Below are 25,295 nucleotides of genomic sequence, written 5' to 3'. Positions count from 1 at the left end.
CTTGAAAACTATTAGATTGTAAATTTAAGCTGTGCTTAGTACTTTAATTTCCCTTCCCACAACTCATGGAGCATAAGGAGGGTTGCAGCCAGCTCAGATAAGTAATAAGTTCATTAATTACAGGTTTACCTTTTTTGTAGGTTAAAAAAGCTTGTGTGGGACTTGATTAAAAAAGCTGTTGTGGTGTGGCCCTGTGGAGGGCTGGGCAGGGAACACCTCAGAGAAGCTCCCCATGCAACTTTTGGAATCAGTCTTGCATTTAACTCTAAAGGTTGCTTGCTGTTATCAGGCTTTGTGCCCTTCTCGGTTTTTTTATATTATTTCTGTCCAAATTGCACTGCAGATAAGCCCCAAGTACAGTGGGCAATGTGGAAGGCTTGTTATCCCAAGCTTTGCCATTATCTTGTTTTTATTTCTGTCATTAAATAAATAACAAACAGTCGAGGGTTTTTATTCCTTCTCTTTTTATTCATGATTATTCTGTCACTAATTTCCACTAGATAATTTTGAATATACCTAAGTTAGTATTAGGCTTTTCCATTTACCTTGGAAAGAGAACTTTGCTGTCAGACACAATCTGTCCAGCAGTGGAGAAGGAAGGCCTGGTCTGATGATGGCAGCTTGCCCCCATACTGCAGATACAGTTAATTTTGTGTGAAAGTTGTGGTTTTTTATAGCTTGAGATATAGATCTAATATTTTTTAGAGATTTGTCAGTTTCTGCAATGCAGTCTGGCACATTAGGGCAAGTAAATAGTTTCTCTTCTGCATTTGATTTGCAGTGTGAGGATATGATACTGGTTTTCTACAGGAAGTTCTATTTAGTGTATGTGATAGTTTTGCATGTGGCTGAGCAAGTTGAAATTTCAGCATTGCTAAATGTTGATTGTATCCTAGATCTTGTAAGTTATGTTTTGGCAAGATCTAGTAAATAATCTTTTTCTTTATTGTGTTGCACATACGATTTGTCACAGCTTCTCAACAAAAGGAAAGAACATTTGAGAATATTTGTTTTCATGGGTAATTACTTCTCAGGCTTGTGTTAAAATGCTGTCTGAAAAAACCTTGTTCATACATAATTTTCTGGTTAATCTAGTGTTTACCTTTTTCTTCCCTTGTATTTATTCCATTAGAATACATTGTAATGTGTTCCATTGGATTTACCTATTGCAAGGCAATTTTTGTATAATTAATACTGTTAATTAATCTGGTTTGAAACAGCACTCCAAATTGAGAGGATGTTTCTGTGATTGCAAACTGAGAAGTATCTCAACCAAGTTTTCTCCCTTCAATGGTTCACAATGAAAGTAAATTAGCAGAAGTGAAAATGGTCTAGGAAATAAGAAAACCAGCTGCTCCTCAGTAAATAACTTGGAGTTTTCCTAGAGCCTGTCCTTGCTGTGAGCCAGAGACTATCTCCTTTGTTGGTGCTCAGTCTTACTCCTTTGTACATTCCAGCTGCTGCCCTAATTTAGAGTTCTGACCATCCCCGTGGTTTTTTTAAGTCCCCTTTGAAGTATGCCCAGCACTGAATGTACTTTGCTTCTGTAATTGACCTTTCCTCTGGTACTTTCTTCACCCTCTCTCTCTCTCTCTCTCTCTCTCTCTCTCTTGCAGTTGGGACATCATGGAAACCTCCAGGAAGAGTCTGTGCATGATCAAACTAAGCCTGTATTGGTTAGAGGGGAAGGGGAGAGATGGCTCTTAAAAACAATCCATCAAATTGCTTACAAAAATTGTCAAGGATAGAATATTTGAAGTTGTAAATCATGAAAGCTTCCTCTTGGCAGATCTGCCCACCTTTCTTTTTAGAAATTTTTCAGAAGTGGAGCTGTTCACCTTGCTCCAAATACCTCCTTTGGCTCTGGCTCAGTGTCTTCTCCCAGGCTTTCTCAGAAGCTTTAATGTATTCTTTCATTCCAGCAGTGATATATGGTGTTCTAGTGCTGGGTGCACCCTATGGCTAAAGAGAAAAATTACTTTCTCCCATGTCTGGATTAGTTATATTTAATTAGAAGTCATATTTCCTTATGGAAGCCCTCAGGCTTCAAATCCACAAAGACTTATGTGAGAATGTCTTCCTTCCACATTTTCTGTTAAGAAGAGCTTTTATCACTTCCCACTGCATTTTCATGGAGAAAGAGTGGTTAACATTATACTTTCTCTTTTTTTTTTTCTTTTTTTTTTTTTTTTAAGTTTTCACCATACCTTTAAAACTCTCTGGAATGCCATGCCAAAAGCCTTTTGGGCTGTGAGGATGCATCACTGTTACAAGGCTTCCTTGTACACAGTCATTTTACAATTATTACTTGATAGCCTGCTCCGTCTAAATCCTTGACCCGTGCCTGTCAACTGCGTGCTGATCGTAGTGAATAAATTTGTATAATCACTGCACCATGACTGCTTAATCACTGTACTCCAAATATGCAAATACCTATTCTGGCTTCATACAATTCATCTGCTTTGGCCAGCCCGTGCACTTAGTATTTTTGAAACATTTGTAAGTAATGGAGCACGCTATTGCAGTCGCCTGTCTTTTTGTGCCAAGCTCCAAAATGCTGAAATGTACAGAGAAGAAAAAGATATATTACAAAAAATCCGAAGAAAAATAGACATTAAACAACAGAGAAGAAGCACTTGTCTCTATGTGTTGTAAATGAGGGGGAAAAAGCCCCCAAACAAAAAACTTCCTTAAGGATTATAGAAAGTTTTTCTATTTTCCTTCTGTTTTCTAGGTTACCAATATGCCTTTACTCAGAAAACCCTGCAGTATTACTTTCCTTGTGTGCATTACACAGAAGACTACATAAAATTGGAAGATACAAATTCAAAAGCTTATTTGGGTCTGAGATACTTACAAAATGCTCAAACCGCCCCCCCCCCCCCCCCCGCCCTCCAACCCAAAACCAAAAAAACCCCCCAAACTAAAACAAAAAAAAAGCCAAAACTACAAGATAAATAGCAAGGCCATAGTCATACAGCAGACATCTTTCTCACATTTGTGATTTTTCCAGTGCTGTGGAAGCCCTGGGAATTTCTTTGTGTGATCTTGCCCTTTTCTTTGAAGCATTTTCTTTGGCTATCAAGTGACATAGTTTGCTGAGACAGATGGACAGAGAATAATACCAACTTTTCCATTTCTGTGTTCTTTGTTGCAACATCAAAACATCAGTAAATAGCTTTTCAAAAATGAAATTTGGTTTTCATTGCCCTTATAAGACATGCTTTTTATCTTATTATCAGATACTTGTTCCTTTAGCCTTTCTCTGAGTATAACTTAACGTATCTGAACAGTGCAGGAGGAAAAAGAGAATCCAGAGTTCAATGCACCGGACAGAGCTTGGTATGACAGTAGCAGCCCAATGTCTTCAATAGCTTAATAGCCATCGTGGGAAAGAGGGTTTCAGGGAGATTTTGAAGGCAATAATATGGGTATTTACTAAAGAATGACATTCCTGTAATAATAATAGCACAGTAACATGAATGAAAATCCAGGACAAGGTAGGCATCTTAGCAATGCAATGTAGATAAACCTTTGTTGTCTTTCCAATCTGTGCAGTATCCAGCTGGAAACAAAGTACTGTGGCTGCCCAGGAGGCTGAGGAAAGGATTGTGGAGTGGCCAGAGCCATTTCTTCAGGGTGATACCACCTAAAACAACTTGCACCTTCTTCATAGCTGTTTTGGGAAGCTGGGGAGCAAGTTGGAAGGAATGTGAGCCGAGCTTGGTTTAATAGCACAGAGTAGGCTGAATTTCTCCAGACTTATCACTTCCCTCCTTGGTAAACAACAACAAGCAGTTTTTGCACTCAATGCCGGGAGGTATTTAGGCTGAGCTGTCTCCTTCCCATCTGGAAAAGAGTGTGGCATGTCAGGTGTCTCAACACTAACACAATTAAAAGGAAGTGAATGGCTCCTTCACACATGCCTTAATGTCAGCAGTTTGGACTGGGAAGAACTGGAAAAGCACTATTGGAGCCTTTCCTACTGTTTTTTCTTGCCAAAAGTGTGACATTCAGACAGGTTTATCAGCCCCGTGTTTCTCTGAGCCCTTATGCTGCCTGAGTGGGCTGACAAAAGTGTGAATCCTATTGACATTATAGCTCTTGTCTACAAAATTGGAGCAGAGCGCTCGAAGACTAAGAAAGATGATGTCATAAGTGTGAGATAAAACGAACACTTCCTTCATTGTTTAGTTGTTTATGGAAGGAATTTGCCAATCATCATTGCTAGCATGACAGGACAACTTTGACTTGGCTTTTTGTTTATTTTTAATATGAGTTTCTGATATCCTGAGATATTTAACTAAAATAAAAAGATCTGCTAGAATTTGTGAGTTTCCTGTTGGTTTGTGTTTTGTTAAAGTAGGGATAATTGGCTGTGTGCAATAAATGTAGGACACTTAAAATTTAACAGATCCATGGGTAAGTGAGCTTTATTTTGAATTGTTGTTGATTTCTTTATCCATATGGGTTCTTTGCCAGTTTATGGCAAGGACATTGATTATGTTGGATGTTTCAGCTACTTTTGCTATGCTTGACTGTGAACTGCATCCAGATAAGGTCAGCCTTCTCTTAAAACAACCAGTAGGTTTTAAAATTTAATTCCCAGTACTTTTCACCGTGGCAGGCAATTACTGGTGGCTTGTAATGCTAAATTTATAGGATTTCAGCTCAACAATACTCTAAAATACAAGTTTCCCGTGTCTGACTTAACAATAAGGTTTACACCTGCCATTGTTACAAGTAGTTTAGTTCCTTGCAGTATCTACTGGAAAAATGGTTTATTATGTTTTATTAATACTTTTCATTTCCCTTGCTCTGCAGCATGGTTGGTTGGAGCTGGGAGGATCCCCAGCTGCAATCCTAGCTGCTGGAACGCCCCCTGTGCAGCCTCAGAATGCTGATTCTTAAGAAAAGAAGGCACTGCATAGAGAATGTGGATTGACACATTGGGTAATCAGTAGTTGAAGCATCAAGACTTGCAGGTCTCATTTTGGTCTTAAATAAGGTGTACACACTTAAGAGTTTCTGAAAGTAAGAATATTTAAGGAACGTGAATGTAGATTGTGATGAAATGTGAACTTAATTCAGGGAATTAGCCATCTCAAAATAAATAGTTCGTCTGTGCTGTTTGTGTTTAAAATGGAGAATTTTAAGGATAAATCTTAAGGTCATGCTTTTAAACGCTGAGATTCTGGCCAGGAAATACCATATAATTGCTAAGTTTTTAAAATTAATCATGTTGGAGGCCTATAAACCAGTGCATTGATTAAAAATATTCAGTTCATTAAACTTCCCAATGACAGAGTCCATCTCAGTAATAAAAACTGCTGTTCCTAGCAGTGGACTGGCATCTGTGTTATAATATTTTTAAGATCCCCACCTTTATTCGTTAGACCAGCACCTGTTGTCTCTTGATGGGCAGAATTTATTTCCCCTTGACATTGGTCTCAGAGGTGCAGTTGCAGCTTTGGCAGCAGTTGATTCCAATGAAGTTTGCAGAGGCATTTTACCAGTTCAGCAGAATGAGGCTGGGTTTCTTTGTGAGTTGGTTCTTTGATTGTTATGTCAGGGTTCAGTGGTGGTTTTTTGGAGAGTGGTGGTTTTTGTCTTTTTTGTGTTTGCTTTTGTTTGTCTTCCTTCTTGTTCCACACACATCCTTGCAATGGGCATTTTTGGAAGGTCCACAAGAAGGGAAGAAGTGTGTAGCAGAGATTCTACAGGGCACAAAGCAGTTTCCTCTTCTGTCCCCAGCAGTGCATCTAATGCAGTGACATTATCCTGCTTCTGTGCACTCCTGCCATTTGCCATGTGGAAGAGCAGCACCACTTCAGAGATATATCAAGCACAGGTGACTTTCTTAAATAAGCAAACCTCATGAATTTCCTATTGAAAACAAGAAATAAAAATCTGAAAAAGCACCAGAGAAGAGGAATTACTATGGAAGAAAGGCTGTATAGATTCTTGAAATGTAACATAATAAATCTGCATGTGTTGTTTACATCATAGTTTCGCTTTATTCAGCCTTGCATACAAGGTCACAAAAGAAATTTGGGCCTTATTATTCCTGGAGGAGTTTGTGTTTTTTGCTGTGGTGTTAGATTACCTTACCCTTTTTTATTACCATCTGCACTGCAAGGCTAGTTTTGCTGAGGTTATTTTTTTTTTAAGCAGCATCCCATGATACCTTTAATTCTGTGTTTCCTGTGCTTTTGCTTCATTTGCAATTTTAAGAGATTTTCTGTAAGAAATAGGTTTGTTCTAGATTATGTACCAGTAAATTAGCCAGTTTTTTACTCTACAATTTTAACCCTTTAATTCTGGAGCACAAATGGAATTGTTTTACAATAAATTAATTAAGAAAGGATTTCACCTGTTAGTGTCCTTCAGTGCACAGGGAGAAAGATGGTGTCAAAGATTACATACTTTTGTCTAACTCTGGCCTTTTGTGTAGGATTTTTATTTTGATACCTGACTTTTTCTGTGTATTTTAAGCAATTATTTTCAGCTGACTTCTTTGTGCAACCAATGCCATTGACTGCAGAGCTTTGAAAATAGTTTTTCTTCATTAATGGCTTCTGGTGTATTGTTGGGAGAACAAAGTGCTGTCCCTAGTGGCTCCTGAAACTTATAGAAGCATGCAATGAAATAGCTATTATTTTTCATAAAAAAAATATTAGAGTACTACTTTTAATAGCTTTACACAAGCATGAACAACTTGAACTAAAGAGATGAATTGAATCTGAAGTTTCTTGAGCTATCTTTTAACCCTCAAAACATAGTTCGTGTTTGTAGATCTTCAGAATTGAGAAGCCCCTTCCGCGTGCTTGTCCACCCAAGCATAGTGAAACAAGAAATACAGAAGCTCAGTTTTTCTGGCTCTGCACACATGAAGGCACTGTGTACCAGGGTCACTTTTCAAAAGACAAGGTGACCTGCACTGAATTTTTGCAGTCGTTCAAAAGCTGAAGTGCTGTGTGCTATTTCAGAGCAGGTATGGGACCTCAGGCTGTGGGGTACCAGTTGGTTGGGATGGGAGGCAGAAGAGCAGAGGGTGTTCTTCCACCATCCCGTGGGTGTTTGCTGCCTCACTGGTGGCCCTGGGCAGGACTCTGTGATCTCAAAAATCCTTCCAAGTGGCTTGGTTTGTAAGCCTGAAACTAATTTCAAGAAGCATAGTACCAAAAAGGATAGTTAGGAGCCCTCTCTTCAGTACCTTCAAGTGTTGTCAATTGATCAGCGTGCAGATTGGAGATGGGATTTCTTTCAGTTATGATTGACAGTTTTGTCTGTGGGGTTTTCCCACATCTTTCCCATAGATCTTAAATGACAGGTCACTTGTATATGAAAATGGCCCAAGGCATATTTATGTGATTTCCATAAACCTGGACAGGAAGGCAGCCTATGCAAAAGAGGTGCACTGTGAGGCAGAGTGAGAGCTTCAAAGTAAAATCACATTTTTTATTGGTTGTAGAAAGCAGTGATAAAGCACAATTCCTTATTGCTTTCATGTGATGTCAAATCAGATTGGACTGGGTTTTTCAGCCAGTTGCACAATGAACAATGGGATATGGTCTAATGTTCCCCAGATCTGTTTGGAATAATGCAGATGAGCATCTATATAGCAAACTGAAAATTGAAAAAACAGATGAAATACCTGAAACCAATATAGCAAGGGTTCTTCACTTTCCTATTTATTTGGCAGCATGCCATTATTAGCATGTAAATTTCTTCCTCATTACTACAGAATAACAAAATGTCTTTGACCATCATTTTTCCTTCCTGAGGTTGTTGTCATTATCTGTAATTTCCACTAAGTCTCCCCGTTAATAGTGCTTGCCTCTCTGTACACTGACATTACTAGTTGGTGTACATTTCCAGAAAACAGAATATCTCATGTAAATCCTTTGTACATGCCTGTTCCTTGTTTTTTTCCCTTAATTAATGTGGCTAAGACGTGTTTTAGCAGAGGCTGAGGAATCATATTTAGATTTGTTAATCCACTTTACCTTTGCAATTATTTTACTTTATGTTATGCAGAGTGCTCATATTTGGCCATATGTTTCAGTGCTTAGGGTTTACTTTAAGAATTACCAAACTTAAGTTCTGAAGTATATATATTATTGGAAACATGGAGTATTTCTAGCATCAGTTACTTAGTTATGAAATAAAAAATGCATGCATAGACAGAGGTCATCTCTATTCATGTATTTAATAAAGTATGGTAGGAAAAAGAGGTTATTATAAAAGTTTTGCGTGGTTTAGTGTTTGGTTTGGGTTTTGATTTTGTTGGTTGTGTTCTTCCTCTTCCCACTCTCCTTTCATTCTTCAGTGTCATCAGTCACTGAAGTATATCAAATGCTAATTTCTACTTTTCCATCTAAGCCTGTCTGGAGCATTCAATCATTTTATCTTGTGCCACCTTTATAAGGGAAGTATGCATGTCTGCTTGTTCCCTTCTGGCAGATGTCTTCCATTTTCCTTGTCATCTGTCAGGATTGGTTGTGATAGAATTGATTTTTCTCCGTTAAGAATTCGATTTTTTCAATTATTCTTTCATCCTTCTGGAGCTTCTTAGCTTATAAAGGCTGGACACAGATGTGTGGAATCAGCTCCAGGAAGTTACAGTGAGAGACCATCTTTATCATAGCTATATTTGTATAAAGAGCACCTTTCCAACCTGAGAGGGGTTCTGCATGGGGAGCTGGGGCCTCCTGTGTGATCACAGCTGCTCTGACACATGGAATGCTGATATTGGGTATTTTAATCCATCACAGGTTTACAAGTGGCAAACCTGTGCTTCCACTTTGCTGGCAGAGGCAATGGTTTTCCTCTGCAGGTCCTGTTGTTGGGCTGTGCTGTGAGCTGGACTTGTGCTGAAGTGAATGGAGTTTGAGGAAGAAGAGGTGGTTTTGTGCAGTTGAGAGAGCAGCTGAGCCTTGCACAGACACTGCTCCAAGGACAATGCCAAACTGGTTGGGACAGGAAGGATCTCTGGGGTGGAAATGATTCCTCAGCCACCAAGCAAATCCTTGCATGGACTTGAGTCCTTGTCCAGTATTCCTAAGGACTTCTCCCTCTGTATAGAATCATGGAGAAAGTCCTAAGCATCTGTGCTGTTTTTATGTTGGTGTCTCAGGAAGTACTAAGGTTGGCAAAGATTGTGGTGGTGCTGCTTATAAAAATATACTTGAGGTTTCAACGCATACTGGTTTACTTCTCCTGCTTGGATTGGAAAAGCATTCAGTAATTAGGTTAAAACAATCAAATTGGATATTATGAGCACAGGGTAGATTTCAAACATACTTTGTTCCCCTCAACTTTACAAAATATTATTCTTGAAGTAGCATCTTGGGAGTCTGTTGAGCAGAGATTTTGTCTAAGTTAAAAACAAAAGTTCAGCTGAGGTAGAATAAGAAGTCTTGGTGTCTTGGGACAGAGAATGTGCAGTGTGCTTACAGCTGGGGGCTTGGCATCCATGGTCTTTTCAATAAACAATTTTAGAAAATTTCATTGAAAGTGCAGTATCATATGATTCTGTAGTTATCCTCTTCTACTATAAACTACTACAAAAAACCATTTTGAAAATCAGTGACAAGGTGTCCAGGATGGGCATAAAGTATTGCAAGGAACTGCTTATCCAGTTTTACAGTGTCACCTGAATATGAGCTCTGGTATAGGACTCCTCAGAAAGGACAATCGGATTTCTAACACTTAGCAGAAGAGTTTCACTCATTTGAAGACGTCGGGGATGCCTGACTTCAGGAAATACTCAGCACCTTATACAACTGCTCACGGCCTGAGGGTAGAAAGGGCTGCTGATTTCGGAGTGAGGGAGTTTCCCCTCTCCCTGTGTGGTCGGTGGGAGCACTGAGTGCCATGGGTTGCCCAAATGTGAGCCTGTGGAAAGCTATGCAGCTCCTGCTGGGACCAGGTGATGTGAATCTCCTGAAATCTCCTCCCCCCTTGGCTTTCCAAACCTCTTTAATTGCTTCAAATATGCTGCAGGGCACAGCTCTAAGTTTGAACTGGTTAAATCTGAAATAAAATCTGAAATAAATCTTAAACAATATTCATACAGACTCTTCCTTTCTTACCTCCATAAGTATTTGTTCAGCCTTTATATTTGAGCTTATTTTACCTTTTGAGTTGATGTTGTAGTTTATGTGAAAACTATTTTTTCTAGTTGAACTCCATAGCTGCTGCTGAATTAGAGGCTTTACCCTAGTTAATATGTTCATGCATACACTACTTCCTTTATTCTATCCTTTTTCTGAAACTTTTTGCTATAATTACAGTAAATGATTTCTTGGATTGCATGTTGAGAGGGCAGAATTGCTGTGCCAGCAGCCTTGTTTTATTCTTTTGCTGGCTCCTGAGGGTAATAAGATCTATGCACTCTACTAATTTTCTTGCATACTTAGCTGCAATTGCAACCTTTAGTAATTATTTTTTAATTAACTCCAAAATATTGCATGAATAATGCAAAATTTTAAAAAACAGAAAAATTTAAAGAGCTCAAAAGTAGGTATATTTTATACTTCAAATCAATAAGCACTATTTCTTGGAATTTTTATACAAGTATGCATTGTAGCATGTAGCATGGTGACATTAAATGACCTGAGCAGTTGTAGAAGTATCAGAGGTATGTTGTAAAAGAGAGTTCGGCATTTAGATGGGGATCACATTTGTTTTCATAATTCGTAGTGAGAATTTCTTAGAGCTTTCAATAAGATTCTTTTCTAATACTGAAACTTTTATTCTACTTCACATTTTCTAGACGTTTGCTTTTCAATTAGCAGAAGTTATGTTTTTGCAAAACTCATTGACTAATTCTGTCAGAAGAAAGAATTGTATATATTTAGATATCAACTTACAGATCAGCTGGCCTGGGCTGTGGGTGTAAAAACGGGCAGTAAATGTTCATGACCATGAGAGAAGGCAAGATGAAAGGAGGTTTTTAATAAATCCTGGCTTTGTTTTGTAGTGGATGGCTGCATTCACCGAGCTGCCGGGCCCTGCTTAGTGGCCGAGTGTCGCCACCTGAACGGCTGTGAGACGGGACAGGCCAAAATCACCTGTGGATACGACCTGCCTGCAAAGTGTAAGTCAAGCCTTTCTCAGAGCTCTCGTTTCCAGCATGGGTTGCTGGTGTGCATGGCTCATTTCCCTCTAGTCTTAATTCAGCAGGGTATTCATTTTACAAAATTAGCAGTGGGACTTAATTAAGCATGTTCTGTAATAATGTCTTCCCCTCAAAGCAATTCAGGCTTCTCTAAACGATTATTTCACCTGTGTTATCCGATGAAAACTTACATGGCTCTAAAATACAAAGCATCTTTCATGTTTATTTTTTGCAAGCTAAAACCTATCCTTTCATATGCATAATAAAGGATTTGAAATGCTTTATGAAATATGAACAAAATAGACATTATCATATTTAAGTTCCGTGGAGACAGTTTTTGGAAATGTTGCATATTTGATGTTCTTCATGCAGATTCCTTGACTGTGAATACTTTGAGGACCCAGGAGATCAAAGTGATGTATTGTGTTTTCAGCTGCTACGTAATATCTGATTGGCAATTACTGTGAAGGCATCTGTCACACTTTAGCTTTCTACAGAGTATAGCTCACTGCTGGAAAGTTTTTGCACTTTGCAAGTGGAGTTGTCAGAAATTTTCCTCCTATTTCAAATATCAAGATGGTTATTTGACTGTGTTGTGTAGATGTTGAGCTTCTCTTGGAGAACACTAACATATTGACAACACATTGGTCAGCCAACCTATTATGTGAGATTATGAAGTAGGAAATCTTTGCAATTAGGATCTTACAGAATAGTATATTAAAACATGAAGATACAAGTACCAAGAAAGCATTGCAGACTCCCTATAACTGGAATTCAAGCTCTCTTTTGTTTTTTCTTTTTTTTTGAGGTATGCAGGCCGCAGCAGGAACATGACTCATTCAAAACTATTTAGTTCTCTCTTAATTATCATGTAAAATCAAATGCTGGCTGCAGTAGCAGGTATCTCTCTAGGCTCCTGTAGCCCTTAATGTCTTAGGTAGAGATGAAAATTGTTTTCCTGGCATTTTTTTTTCTTTTTCTATGATGACAATGATGAGAACTTCCAATTATTTCCTTGACAGTGGTAATTTCTATGCATGGGAAAACTTTGCTGTATTTTATACATAGTTTTACCACATGGTAATGGTCATTTATGAAAGGCTGATTTGACCAGAGGTCAGGGAAATTGTTGAGGAAGATTCTATGTGGAAGTTAGGCTGGGTTTGTGCATGGCCCAAATATTCACCAGATTCCCATAAAAGGGATAGGATTGTTAGATGACACATCATAATTTACTCTGGTGAGGATGTTTAATGTTTAATTCTTCCCCTTTAACCAAAAAGTATCTCTGGAGGGACAGAAAAGCTGCTCATGAGGAGGTGCACAATTCCTCCCTTGTATTTTAGAGATAGAAATTAAATACAAAGTATCAAGGCAGCTGATGTGTGTTAGAAAGGGGGAAGGGTCACGTCTGAGGTGTGACCTCCCTTTAAATCTTGCAGCAGTTCAAGGGATTGCTCAAGTTAAGTTTGAGAAATGGGAACCTGTTTATGGCTATAGGAAAATCTTATTTCTTTGAGAATATTAACCAAAACAATTAGAAAATCCATTATCACTTGAAATTGGAAATAAAACCTGTAACCAGGCATGGGGAAAAGCCAATCTTCTTCTTGATCAGTATTCTTAGAAATTGCATCAAAGCCATGTCTATTTGTATTTGATCGTGCATCAACATGAGAAGGGGAAAGGATACCTTTAACATCAGCAGGCACAGGGAGGGAAACATACAATTTTTGTGCAGAGGCTGAGCATTAAAAACTCTTGATTTCTTAGATTTTTTCCTTAAAATGTATTTGTGTTCTCACCAAATGTTGTTTTCTTTTACTTTTGCCTCTACAAACTTTAGTTTGTAGGCTCATTAAATTATTGTACCTTTTAAACCATTCACCTGAAAGTGATCAAGCAGTCAAGGCTGGTTTCATATTTTAGAGAGCTATAAAGGTAGTGGATATCTTTTGTCACTCTCTGTGACTTTGTCTTAATATTATGACAGTTTAACTGTGGGAACTGTTTTGCATTTGACGTCTGTGAGGAAAGCAGCTCTGTGACAGGAGGTCCAGACTCTCCCATGCAGATCCTCTGTGACCCAAGGCTGTGTGCCAGCAATTTGCTGAAGGTTATGGTTGACTGCTAACCTCCAACTTTCACAAGCAGTTTGCTTTTCATTGATCTGTTTGTGGATAGGAGAACAACTACAATAATCAATTAACACTTTTTTGAGTAGTGAATTCTTTATTCTATTGTCTCTGTTCTTCTTGTGACTGTAGTTGGACAAACAATTGTAGTAAATGTGAGATGCATTTCTTAGCATGATAAATTGTTGTGCTTGGGTGAAATTTTTTTGTTATTAAACAGAATTCTAAAATGTTACAATTCTGTTTCCTACCCCTGGGATTTTCCCTATTCAAGCTCTTGATCCTGAAATGCTTTGCTTGGAAACAGTTTGCTGAATTCAGCAAAGCTGCTCTGGGATACAGCAGCCTGTGTGTGCTGTATGATGCAGGACTTGGGCTTCAGCAAGGACTCCATCTTAAAAAACGTTTAGTATTCAAAGATCATGCAGCATTTTGCTTTGTTTTATAAACTACTTGGAGGAAGCTGGGATTAAGTTTGGCACTGAAGGGAAGGTATGCTTTGTTAGGTAGGTAGTAGTTGGTAAATAAAAACCAGTCTGGCCATCTTCTTTATGATCTATTGTATTTTTATTGAGTGCTTTGCTGTATTTGCTTAGGTTAAATAAGAACAGCTCTGACAAATAACTTCTTCATAGTGGAAAAATTGAAAAATAATATCTGACTGAAAAATGCCAAGATGTAGGATATAGGCTGGCTTTCTGTGATTTGTTCTTGGTGCATCTGAGTCAGAAATCAGTTTGTGAAATACACAAGTAACAGCAAATGTTCGGGTACAGAATATATACAATGGTTCATAATTCTCCTCAGCTCTTTTTTGTAATAATGTGAACAGACCAAGATTAACATGTCTGCGGCCTGGAGATGTTTCTTTATGAACTTTTCAAGATATACACTTTTTTATGCCAAAAAGTATTCTGTTTGAAAATAGAAGAGAAGTCAAATTGAGTTTTCTAATTACCAGTTAATGTAACATTCAGTACAGTTTTACAGAAATCAGTGTAATCACCATCTGCCTCCTGTACTGCAAAAGCCTACACAAAGCCCCCCCCAAATGCCAACCAAGTTATTTGCTGAATGCATAATTTGGTTGATGTCATCTATTGTTGTTTTCCAGCAAACACCTATGCAGGCACCCGAGTTTGCACAGTGCTCTGGAGGGCTGAAAAAGGCAGTGCCTTTTGCTCTGAGATGGTTTCCTTTAATGCTGTCCCAGATCGATCATCAATTATTTAACTTCTGTACTTCATATTATTGTTCCTCTTAAAGAACAGTTCATTCTAAATATTGTACAGCTGATCTTCAAACATTGAGCAGTACTCTGGTACTGACATGCTTTAAATAACAGATGAACAGTATCTGTTTAAAACTCTACAAATGCTTGTTTTCTTTCTCATTTGATTAATAGTCTCAGTTGGCTGTACTGGCAGAAAATGGTCTGGATGTAAATTGTGTTTATGGCTGGAACGAGGGGTCCATAACAGCTTTGTGGATTGTTATCTGCCTGCAGAGGTTCACTATAAAAAAGGACCCTGTCAGGACACATGAGAAGATAGAGTCCCATTCTGCCTGGTATTTAACAGGTCTAAAAACAATTGAAAGCCAGCACAGGTATGTGGTACCCTGACCTAGGCAGGAAAGGACCCCCAAACTAACTTTTGTTCTACTCTTACTAAGTCTAGTAACAATTTCTTTCTTTTTCTGAAAAATGTCTGATAATAAAACTCCTAAACCTGGGAAAATAAAATCTTACTACCTCTAATATGGGATAGAACCAACCATCAGTAAATCTGAAAGGTGGACTTTGGGTGGAGACACCTTTGCAAGGCAGTTTCTAATACAATGGTTTATGTTCATAATAAATCTATAATATTTAGAATCATTTTTTCTGTTTGCTTGACATTTTTAGTACTGTAAGCACTGTCCCTGAGTAAATAGCACATATAGCAAGTCTTCTGGTCCAAGATCAGCCTGCAGTAATAATGTGAATGTGCTCTGAGACAGTTCCTGCTGTGAAATAAGTAGTTCAGAGAAGTGCTAGTATTAAACACAGTAGGAGGAATCAGCTTTTAAATTTGTTTAATCAGATTAAAAAGTGGAGATTAAAAAGTAGAGATTAAAAAGTGTGCTTCTGTTATGTAGACATAATTTCTAGTCTTCTAAAGATGAATATTTGCAGGGTATTATTTTAAAGTAAGGCTGTAATGGTACTTATTTTTAAATCTCTCCTAATTTTCTTGGAGACGAATTTGCAGAGCTGTAATTAAAAGGTTGATTTATGCAGAAATGGAACTCCAAAACTCTATTGCACTACAAAACTGACCAGTTGAAAGAACGGGGCATAATGTTCAAGGATATTTTTCAGATTTCCGTGATTCCACAAAGAAATGTGTTTACTTATTTTTATTACCTTGTTTATAAAATAATAAGTTTTGTTTCAAATGACTGTACATTTCTGATATGTGAGGGTTGAAGAGTTGCTTTCCTCTGTATGGTTCTGATGGTTGTTTAGTTTGCTACCTCCCTATTTATTCTGGTAAAAAGGAAGTCTGGGAATTGAAAAATATGTCTGGAAATTGGAAAGGAAGGTGTAAAAGTGACCAATATGTGGACAAGACAGGATTGCTTAGAGAAGACCAACTTGGCTACTAACTCTCAGTTGGTCAAGATCCTTGATCTTCTCCCACAGTTGATGCATAATTGGTTGAAGTTTGATGAAATTTCAGTTAAAAAGGTACAGCCTAGGGTGACACAATCATCAATAGCATATAAACCGATAAAGGTTAGGCAAGTTTTCCAGCAGGGATGTGTTTCTACTCTTTATCTTAGTTAAGGAGCCTCAAGTTATTGTCAGCCATGTGCCCAAACTGTGTGACACCTCCTGGGAAGACTGGAAAAATTCAGGGCTTTCCTGAAGCAGCACTGAGCTGCAGCAGCTCTTTGCCATCCCTTTAAATCACTATCATTGCTGATACATTAAAAAACAATTTGAAAATTAAGCAAAGCTAGTTATTACTAATCGAAACTCCAAGACCTCTTTTTCTCAAGAGATATTTTTCTTTTTCAGAATCCTTTGGGAAAGGTTTTCTTTATAGTTAACAAAACCACTTACCACATATTTATGTGTTTTTCTGCTGAGTGGTTTCTGGATTACAAACGGTTTTTTTAATATGATCATATTATGTATTTTATGACCATTTCGAAAGTAAGTGAAGTCGTGTCTTTATTGTGTTTTAATTTGATCTAATTGGCTCCAGTCATCTTAATGACCCACTGTATACACCATGAACACGCATACATGCCTATGCTGTGAATGTGTTGGAAGGAAAGTATTCATTATTACTTCTTTGGTCCTAAAACCTCCTTAGATTTTAGGGAGGGTTTTATTGTAAAGCTTTGCAGCTTGTCTCTTCCTTAGGTACACCCCCATACCCCACACACATGTGGAAAGGGAGGAGTTAGGATCCTGGAGATAACGGGGAATGCATTTATCAAATTCAGCTAAACAAGTTCAAACATCTTCCCTTCCAAGTCTGTGCAGGGTCTGTCATCAGTTTGGGAGGAAAAGGGACACGTGCTGTAGCTACGAGGGGTTATGAATCAACAAGAATCTTCCATCACAGGAGTATATGGTCTGTGTCCTTGGATTTGAGCCTAGCTTGTGACATTTTTTTTAATGGATAGATTCTTTAAAATTTAATTTGTGAATGGACCCAAGTGTGTGTTTGGCAGTGTTCTCTGCAGTGTCATGCTGTGGTTAACTCATGGCATGCTCTGCTGGAAGCTGTCGTTTCACATCTAATTGTTTGGTTACAAATGTATGTGTTGTGGCTAAAGGAAATGTTGTACTATCGATCCTTGCTGCTAAATCTAAATCCTCCTCTTCTGGGCATCACTTGTTACAGTCTGGTCACTGAGTACTGAACTCCAGGACAGAAGTAGGCATTGAGAAATCTTAGAGGAGCCCTGAGCCATTTGCTCAGTAATTGGGTCCACCATTGGCAAAAATACAACGTGTGTGTTAATATGCCACAATAGCAGGTGGTAGAAACCTGATGCCATGAATTTCCCTCCCTGGCCTTATTTCTGTAATTCCGGACAGCTACATTTTCTGCAAGGGTCTGATTTTCAGTGTTGCTGAAAGCAGTCACAGAACTGAGTTTGCAGGGTGGTGTGTTTGGGACAGCAGCCCGCACTGTTTATCACAGTTGTTTGGCATTGGCATCCAGCACCATCAGGAAACCCCCTCGATGGAATAGAGAGTGAGTTACAAGGTGTAAACACTTTCCTAATGCTTAATTTATGTGTAAGCTACTATTTAAAATATCTCCTAATTAGGTGCAAAATAATTTGCTGGAATATGCCTTTCCACACTGGTGGTGTAGAGTCATTCCTCAGGTATGCTGGTGCTGGAGCAGAGCATTGTGACCCTTAAGGCTAATATATTTTATTTCTTCCATACTTGGATATAGTTGGTCCTTTTTACTCAAATAATAATAAAAAGAAGAAAAAGTCTAATGTGTGGCAGAAAAATAAACAAAATTCCCATCACTACAGTTAGCTGTCAAGGAGAAGGGGTTAGAATGGGTTAGAATGGAGATATTTATATTCCTTTAAGTGCAGTGGTTGCTGCTCCCACTCTAATATGTTCCCTCAGTAGTCAAAGCCAATGCTCAGTACTTGAAAATTAATCTTTGATGCATGAGATTTTGTCTGCCTGAATTTTGCTTGTCTCATTTTAAATGGTGATAGAAATTGCTTACTGTAGTAAAACACAACATTAACCTCAGAGTGTGTTGGCACTTTGTGATTTATGCTGGTTTGGTCTCTGATAAATATGCAGCCTGTCTCCCAAACCTGGATTTAGCTTATAAAGTGTATTGGCACAGGCTTGGGCTCGAATTAGTTTACTAACTGCTGATCTTCCATTTCCCTAGGGTAGCAAAAAGGTTTCAAATTGGAGCCCCTCAGAGGTCATTACCTTCATGTCATTTCTCCAGATTAATAATAATTATATGATTGTATCTGGAATGTTTTAAAAACAGTACAGCCTAATTTTCTTTCTTGAAAGCAAAGAATAGGATTCCTTTTTGTGCTGAAACGGCACATTTCGCAGCCAAAAATATGAGGAATTACTTGCAAATGGAAGTAATCAGATGATAAGTAATAAATAAAGATTTTCTTTCTACTATTTTGAAATAAAGCAGAAGGAATAATATGAATCTGAAAAGTGCTGTAATTTTTTTTTTGGAGTTCTCCTTCACTCACTCACAAACCTCACAGCTGAGGTTTAAAGATGCTAATTTGGTTTGGGTTTTTTTTTTCTGATTATGTTTTGAAGGAATAATACAGACAAAAAGCAGGACTGTTTTGTGAGTTCTTTATCTGTAATGTAATTGCTTTAGACCAGGCTTAAGTGGATAGAATGAGAAGATCTTTGTTTCACCCAGCAGAGGAATTTTGAGGCTGTTCCATGTAACAATGTTTTCATCTATATACTTAGGGGTTTTTTTTGGTGAAAACTAAGGTCAGGCATTTGAAACATTTCTCTTTAGGAAGAAAACAGCATGTGTGAGACTATGGGGTATAAATAATGTTTTAATTCCTGTAGGAAAGAATCTAAATACTGATTAATCAGATAGTAAAAGAAGTAAAATTGGTATTATTTTGCATGTTGAAGATGCTGTTTCACTACTGGTGAAAAGAGAATATCAGGATGTTTTGTCTTCAAGTATGGGGATCTAATTCATGTGGATTTTTGTTGTTGATGCTGTTCAGTACTAGAAATTAGTTCCCCCTTTATTTTAGATTTCTGATAGCATCCCTCTTTTCTTAATACTGCTTTTACACAGATTTTTTTTTTCTTAGTTTTGTTTGACTCGTCATGAAAGTTGAAGATCATACACTAAGATTTTTAAATTAATTCCTTATAACTCAGATTAATTTCCTTTCCTTAATTACCTTTTTTGGTATTTGTGAGTTTTTGATTGTTTTTGAAGATTCTTGAGTTGTCATCAGTGATTTTTTACCCTTTTCAAACATAAAAAAGCCAAAGCAAGTGATGGAGGGGACACATTTACATTACTGTATATCAGATTATTTACATCATTGCATGGCTTGCAAGTGTTGTACTATTTATTCTCCTGTGAATAGATGGCAATATATTTTAGATTACTAGCTGATAAGAAAAAATAGATTCTGGATGGGGTTCATTTTTTTGTCCATTTACTGACTACTTGGAGAAGTTTTTAATGGTTGTGGTACAAGGTTCTCAGCTTGCTGGACTTGGACTGAAATGTCACTGCTGGGAATACAGAGGAGCTTTGAAATCCATCATCTGCAGGGCACAGCAGTCACTCTGATGTGGGATTTAGACTTTTCTGGATGCCTTTAAATATTAACAGAAAACCCAAACTGTGACTTAAAAGACACAGCAGTACTCCAAGGGACTGATAATAGTTCTAGGACCAGGTTTAGGAGGAAACTGTTCATGAAAGATCTAATACTCTCAACATCAACTTTTTATGGCTCTTTCTGCCCATGTGTTGGTTTGTAGGTGAGTATAATTTGTATAATATAAATTATGCAGTAAGAAACTAGAAGAAATTATTAATTAAACAACTGTCACCAACTTTGAATTACATCTTCTTACATACTCTTGCTTAGCTGTTTGTCATGATGTGAATCTCTCTTCTGGCTCCTTGGGAAAGTGAGTTATCCTGAATTTCCTTTAACACAGTGGGCTGAAGTCCTGTATTTCCTAGTGATGTGTCAGAGAGATGGACAGAGAAATGTCTGACCATCCTAATGTTTCAACATGACAGTGTGTTGGAGCATCACTGCACTCTTCTAAGTATGGTTCCTATTTAGTTTTTCAATAAAAATATCTGGTAGCTTTCCAAGGCTTATAAATAAATACATACATACATAAATGCATAAATGTGAAATGGTTTGCAACACTAAAAATAACCCCTTTGATATCTGAATATGTCTGTGTCTCTCTGGATCACTTTCTTCTTTTTTTGCAACTTTCTCACTATGCTTTCAGTATAATTTTATACAATGTTTTCATTAGAATTAAAACACGTGGGTTGGTTTTGAGAAAGCAAGAATACAATAAGAATGTTGTTTAAATATTTCATAATCTTCATGGACTGTAAACAGCAGGTCATCAAGACAAGACTATAAACTGTTTGAAGTACCCATGAACACAACATTTCTATTGAAGTGTTTTTGTTTTAACAGCTGCATTAGTCAATTTTAATCCTCCAACAGAATTGGGAAAGCTCCACATGAGTTTATATGTGACACAAGGGGGAAAAAAACCCCTTGAGACTTTGAGAGGTGTCATGGACTCAAAATAACGTCATGTAAATACACTCTGAAAGTCCAGAATTTTGGAAATCACAATTCACTCATGCAAAAGATTGTATTTATGTCAGGTATAATCTTGTCAGAAGTGTAATCTTGTTTAAAACAATTTATTTTTTTTCCTCCCCATAAAACAAAGCAGAAATGGTCCCAGGGAAGACTTCATTTAAAATTAGTTTGTTGCATTACAGCTCTATTCATTAGAAGCTGAAGGTGAAGTTAATGCAAAATTGACTGGGAAGCCATAGATATTGTTAGATGTCTTTCACTTTAGAGAGTTGAACAAAACAAATATGCAAAAAAAGTCACTGTAAATCACAATCTTACACTTGGCAAAGAAAGACAATTTCTGAGAGTGAGTTTTGCCTTTGAACATTTGGTCCTAGCCAAAGGAAGGATATAAAGCTCCAAAACGGCTGTTTTTTAATTTTTTTTAATTTTTATTTTTTAACAGGACATAAAACCTCCCCTTTTGTTGTGATTTATTGCTAAAGAATAGTCTTGCTTAGGGACTACCACTATGTTAGCTTGGGGAATAATTAGGGTAGAAGGAAAGAAAACTTGTATTATACAGGTTTCCCACCACGGGGAATTCAAAGGCATCAGAGAAGAGGCAGAAGGTCCCTGATGGAGATTTCTGAGTCTTTCAGATAAATGGATGTCCTTTTGCACCTGCACATCCATGAGTCCTCTTTCTGTATGTAACTTTAATTTTTCAGTTAGAGTATCTGAGGTTCTTTCTGTGTTCCCCAGATACTTTTTGTCCAGTTAATGTGACTTGTAACACTTTAAGATCTCTAAAACCACAGTAAGATTTCCTTTCTTTTTTTTTGTTCCCCATCTCTTTGTTGTTGGTTTGAGACAATGCTTTTTTTAGCTTTCCTACCAGCTGGTTGTGTCAAAAAGAGCAGTTAGTTCATGGGTCAGAGAATCCCTTGTGATCATACACAGGGGGTGAGGCTGAAAATGAGAAAGGGCTTCTTTGGTCTTTTTTTTTAGTAACAATATTTTAGAGGCCCAATGACCATGAATCAGAAATGAGTAAACATGAATGAGTAAATCCCCTGTATAGCAGACACAGCATTTCTGAAGGGAAATCCTCTAAGGTGGAACAAACCCTCACCTCGTATACAAAAGAGCTGAGGGGGCTCTGGCCTTTTTCACATGTTGTGATGCTGCTTGGTGTGTTGTGTTTGGCTGTAGCATATGAAGAAATTGTAGCTTCAGAGCTCGTTCCACTGCTCCTCCCAAACAGCTCAGAGTCACTCTGATGCCTGCAGGGGTGCAGAATTTTAAGTGCTTGTTTAAAATTAAAAAATACCCCTCTGTGTGTCTAACCCACACTAGACATATGGACTGGCATGACAACAATGGGAAGGAAAAAATTCCCAAATCTGACTTAGGCTGACTGCTTTTTATTAAGAAAGGAATATTCAGTTTTTGGAATATTCTGTGCTTTAAAAGTATTCTTTGAATCAATTCCAACTGTGCAAGTGACTTTTGTATCGAAGTGATAACCAGTGAGGACAAACTGAGCGTTTTAGAGCAGTTTGAGTAATCCGTTCAGCTGGCATAATTTGGTAATAATTTTCTGTCACTCCTATTCAGTGTTGGATTTGAATCAGAACTGTATAAGCAATTGCTCTGTAACCCATTATCTCATCTGCTTCCTTCTAAGAATCCGATTTTATGAAATAAATGATGATTCACATTAGATGCAGGTGTGGTAAGTCCCTGTCTCGTGTTTTTTGGTTAGTCCAAGATTTTGATGTACCCCTGTAGGGCGAAGGAATGGTTTCCTAATCTGCCTAGTTTTTTAGGGGGGGAATTTGGTGTCTTCAAACTCTGGAGAACTTCAGGCAGAGCTGGTTGCACTGAGCCCTGCTCTGAAATAAATGCTTCCAAGGTGGTCACCTCTTGGTAGTGCCCCTTTTAGCCTCATGTGCAAAACACATTTGTTCCCCCCCCCACTTTCCTCACTTTTCCATATTATCTAACCAATCAAACATATGTCCCAGTCTATGGCACAGGAATTCAATCTATTTCTTTAAAAGAGGGCTTTGCTTTTAACTAATACCTTTAATCCCTCCTTAATACAACCCAGTGATGATGCTCATTTGAATTTTTGTGTGGTGTATTGGAGAAATTGTAATGGGGATGTGCTGTGGATGTTTGGATAACAATGTATTTACCTGCCAGTGTTTTAAATCATAAAAGCACCTCTATTGGCTTACAGTACCTGGATGTTCAGCATGATGACCTGTGATTGGGCTCCAAGCCCAGCATCCATTGTATGTTGCACCTTTAGCCTCCAAACTGGTAAAATGGCAGGCATACAATTAACAGTGTACAATTAACTGCAGTTTCTTCTTTACATGCTGCTCCTGGAAAGTGTATCATCCTTCTCCTACCTCTGCAGTTTTCTACTTCTTCAAGCCTTCCTTCCTCTTTCCAGTCACTTCAAGTGGTGGTTTCTCAGTATTATTATTATGTATTTTCATGGATATTTTATTCTTCATCTGTTATGTAACTTGTTTTAATATATGCATTAAAAAGATAATAGATATTTCTTTTTTTTTCTGATCAGAGGTGTGCTCTGTGCCATACTCTCTTCCATATGTTCAGGGAATCCCCCTTCATTTTTACCAGTCACAGCTCTTGAAACATGGCTTGTGTATCAATGATCAAACTATACCCATTTTAAAATTAATTTCTTCTTCTTCCTGCCTATCAGATATTGAGAAATGGTTGACTGCAATTTCTCAAAGTTGCAGGGACTAGTCTAAGCTTGCCTTCTGATCAAATAAAGTCTTAAGACATAATGCTTTACAACAGGCCAGACTATGATTAAACACATGGAGTTTTAACTTGTAAATACTTGACCAAATAAATGCCATAATCAGCTAGAATAGATGGCATGTGATGATTTGCTGGGTGTGAAAATAATTCTTTATTACTTTCTTTCTTACCTTCTTTACTTCTTACATTTATGACCCGAGTTTTCATTTGCAATCAGTCTAACAATATACATAATATCTTTAAAATTGTTGGTTGTTTGGGTTTTTTTAAAGAAATTGTGGCTTTCTAGAGGGTTGTGTTTTGAGTCTTCATGGGGAATTATGTGTTCCACTGGTGGGCTGAGCAAATATTTTTTTATCTTGCCTACTGTAACATCACTCATGACTAGTTCCTATTAAAAGTGTCTTGAGACTTTGATAAAAATCATGCTTTTTTCCCTTTTTAAAGGATCACTGTTTTTGAAAGCTAGAAAGACTTCTTTGTCTCTTAGCTTTTGGTCTCAAACAGAATGCATTTCTTTAGCTTTAAAATGTGAAGTTTCTGTTTAACCACGGATTGTGAGATCCCTTCTTTTGTACATTTATGTTTGAAGGTATTCATTTGAGGGTAATTCCAAGTAGAAAGAAAGTCTCTTGTAGCACACTGGATGTCTGCAGGTGTTCTAATCTCCTGCAATATCACTGTCTGGGAGATTTCACCTTCATGTTTAGGGAGTTCATTCGGGCTAATCAGGATTGGCAACTCTGTGCAAATGAGATTGTAAATGAAGCTTGAAAGTGGAATTTATTTTAAAGAAAATGTTTGGATTAAAGAGGCTGTGTTATATTTATCTTTGTAATTTCCTCTTCCAGCTGAACACCCTTAACATTTTCATATTTTCTTATATTAAAAATTTTGAAAATCAAAGAAATTAAGATGGATCATTAATATAAACTGCTGGTTTTTTCCTGAGTACCAGTCATACTTAATGCATTGAGAATGTAATTGTAGTGTGTGGAGAATTCAGTCCTAACAAACAAGCTGAAAAAGAGACAAGTAAATTGGTTTTCCTTCTTCATTTTGAAATGTCTTCTTGAGAACAGTGTTCTGCAACAAAGAAGGTTAAATTATGGCTCCCATTTAGGTAGCAGCTCTGTGTTTTAGGAGCAGCGAGAGATGTTATTAAATGCCATTTCTCCCTGAAGTCCTTCCTAAACTCAGTGGAGCTGGTTTGAAAACTGATAGTGCTTTGCCCTTCATGAGCAGCTAGCTTATCTTTATGTTCCTGGAGACTTGTGGAATTTATTAAATCCTTTAAGGAATAAAAATGGCATATACTTTATAGGCACAGATTTTAATCTGTTTCCTTTTACTTTATTGACGTTCCATGCACAGGCAAGGTCAGTGGTGTCTCTGGTGCTGCCCGTGCTGGCAGATCTGTGCTGTTCTCTAACACTCCCAGTTCTCTCCCTTCGAGTTCCTGCTTGACTAACGAAACGTTTGCCTTGCTCTTTTGCCCAGTTCCTAACAATTCCCTGAGGAGCTGTTTTCACCTTCTCTAGAGCATTTACATTTTATCTTTGTAAGAGAGGAGTTTTGGCATCAATCTTTTTTTTTTTTTTTTTTCCCCTAATGGGATTCATTTTGGAGTTACCTACACAACTGTTCCCACATTCCTGCTTAAGTATAAGCCTTCAGAATACATGGAACAATAACCATTACATATCAGAAGATTAACTAGACTGGAGAACAATAAAAGTTAGTGAAGCAGGAATCTTCAAGTGATGTGGAATGATTTTTGAAGCTTATGTCAGTTTTGCGAGAGCTTTAATTTTACATCCCTATACGTTTCAGATTACTTGACAATTGCTAGCTAATAGTAGGGTGTG

The 25,295-nt window shown here is 37.6% G+C and overlaps 1 protein-coding gene across 7 annotated transcripts in view; it reads left to right on the top strand.

Moving 5' to 3' along the window:
• The window catches only part of MACROD2 (mono-ADP ribosylhydrolase 2), an 848,563-nt gene that overhangs the window by 249,121 nt on the left and 574,147 nt on the right, over window positions 1–25,295 (top strand). For 6 of the 7 annotated variants that reach the window (XM_014895167.2, XM_088160725.1, XM_014895170.2 and 3 more), the window contains exon 5: window positions 10,988–11,104. The exons of the other annotated variant lie outside the window; for it this stretch is intronic. In XM_014895167.2, coding sequence (XP_014750653.2) covers window positions 10,988–11,104 — 117 coding nt within the window. The remainder of the gene's footprint in view (window positions 1–10,987; window positions 11,105–25,295) is intronic. 7 annotated transcript variants of the gene reach the window in all.

This window comes from Sturnus vulgaris, chromosome 3 (assembly GCF_052056855.1).
Source record: "Sturnus vulgaris isolate bStuVul1 chromosome 3, bStuVul1.hap1, whole genome shotgun sequence".
Taxonomy (NCBI): Eukaryota; Metazoa; Chordata; class Aves; order Passeriformes; family Sturnidae; genus Sturnus; species Sturnus vulgaris.
This window is presented reverse-complemented; position numbering and strand designations above follow the sequence as displayed.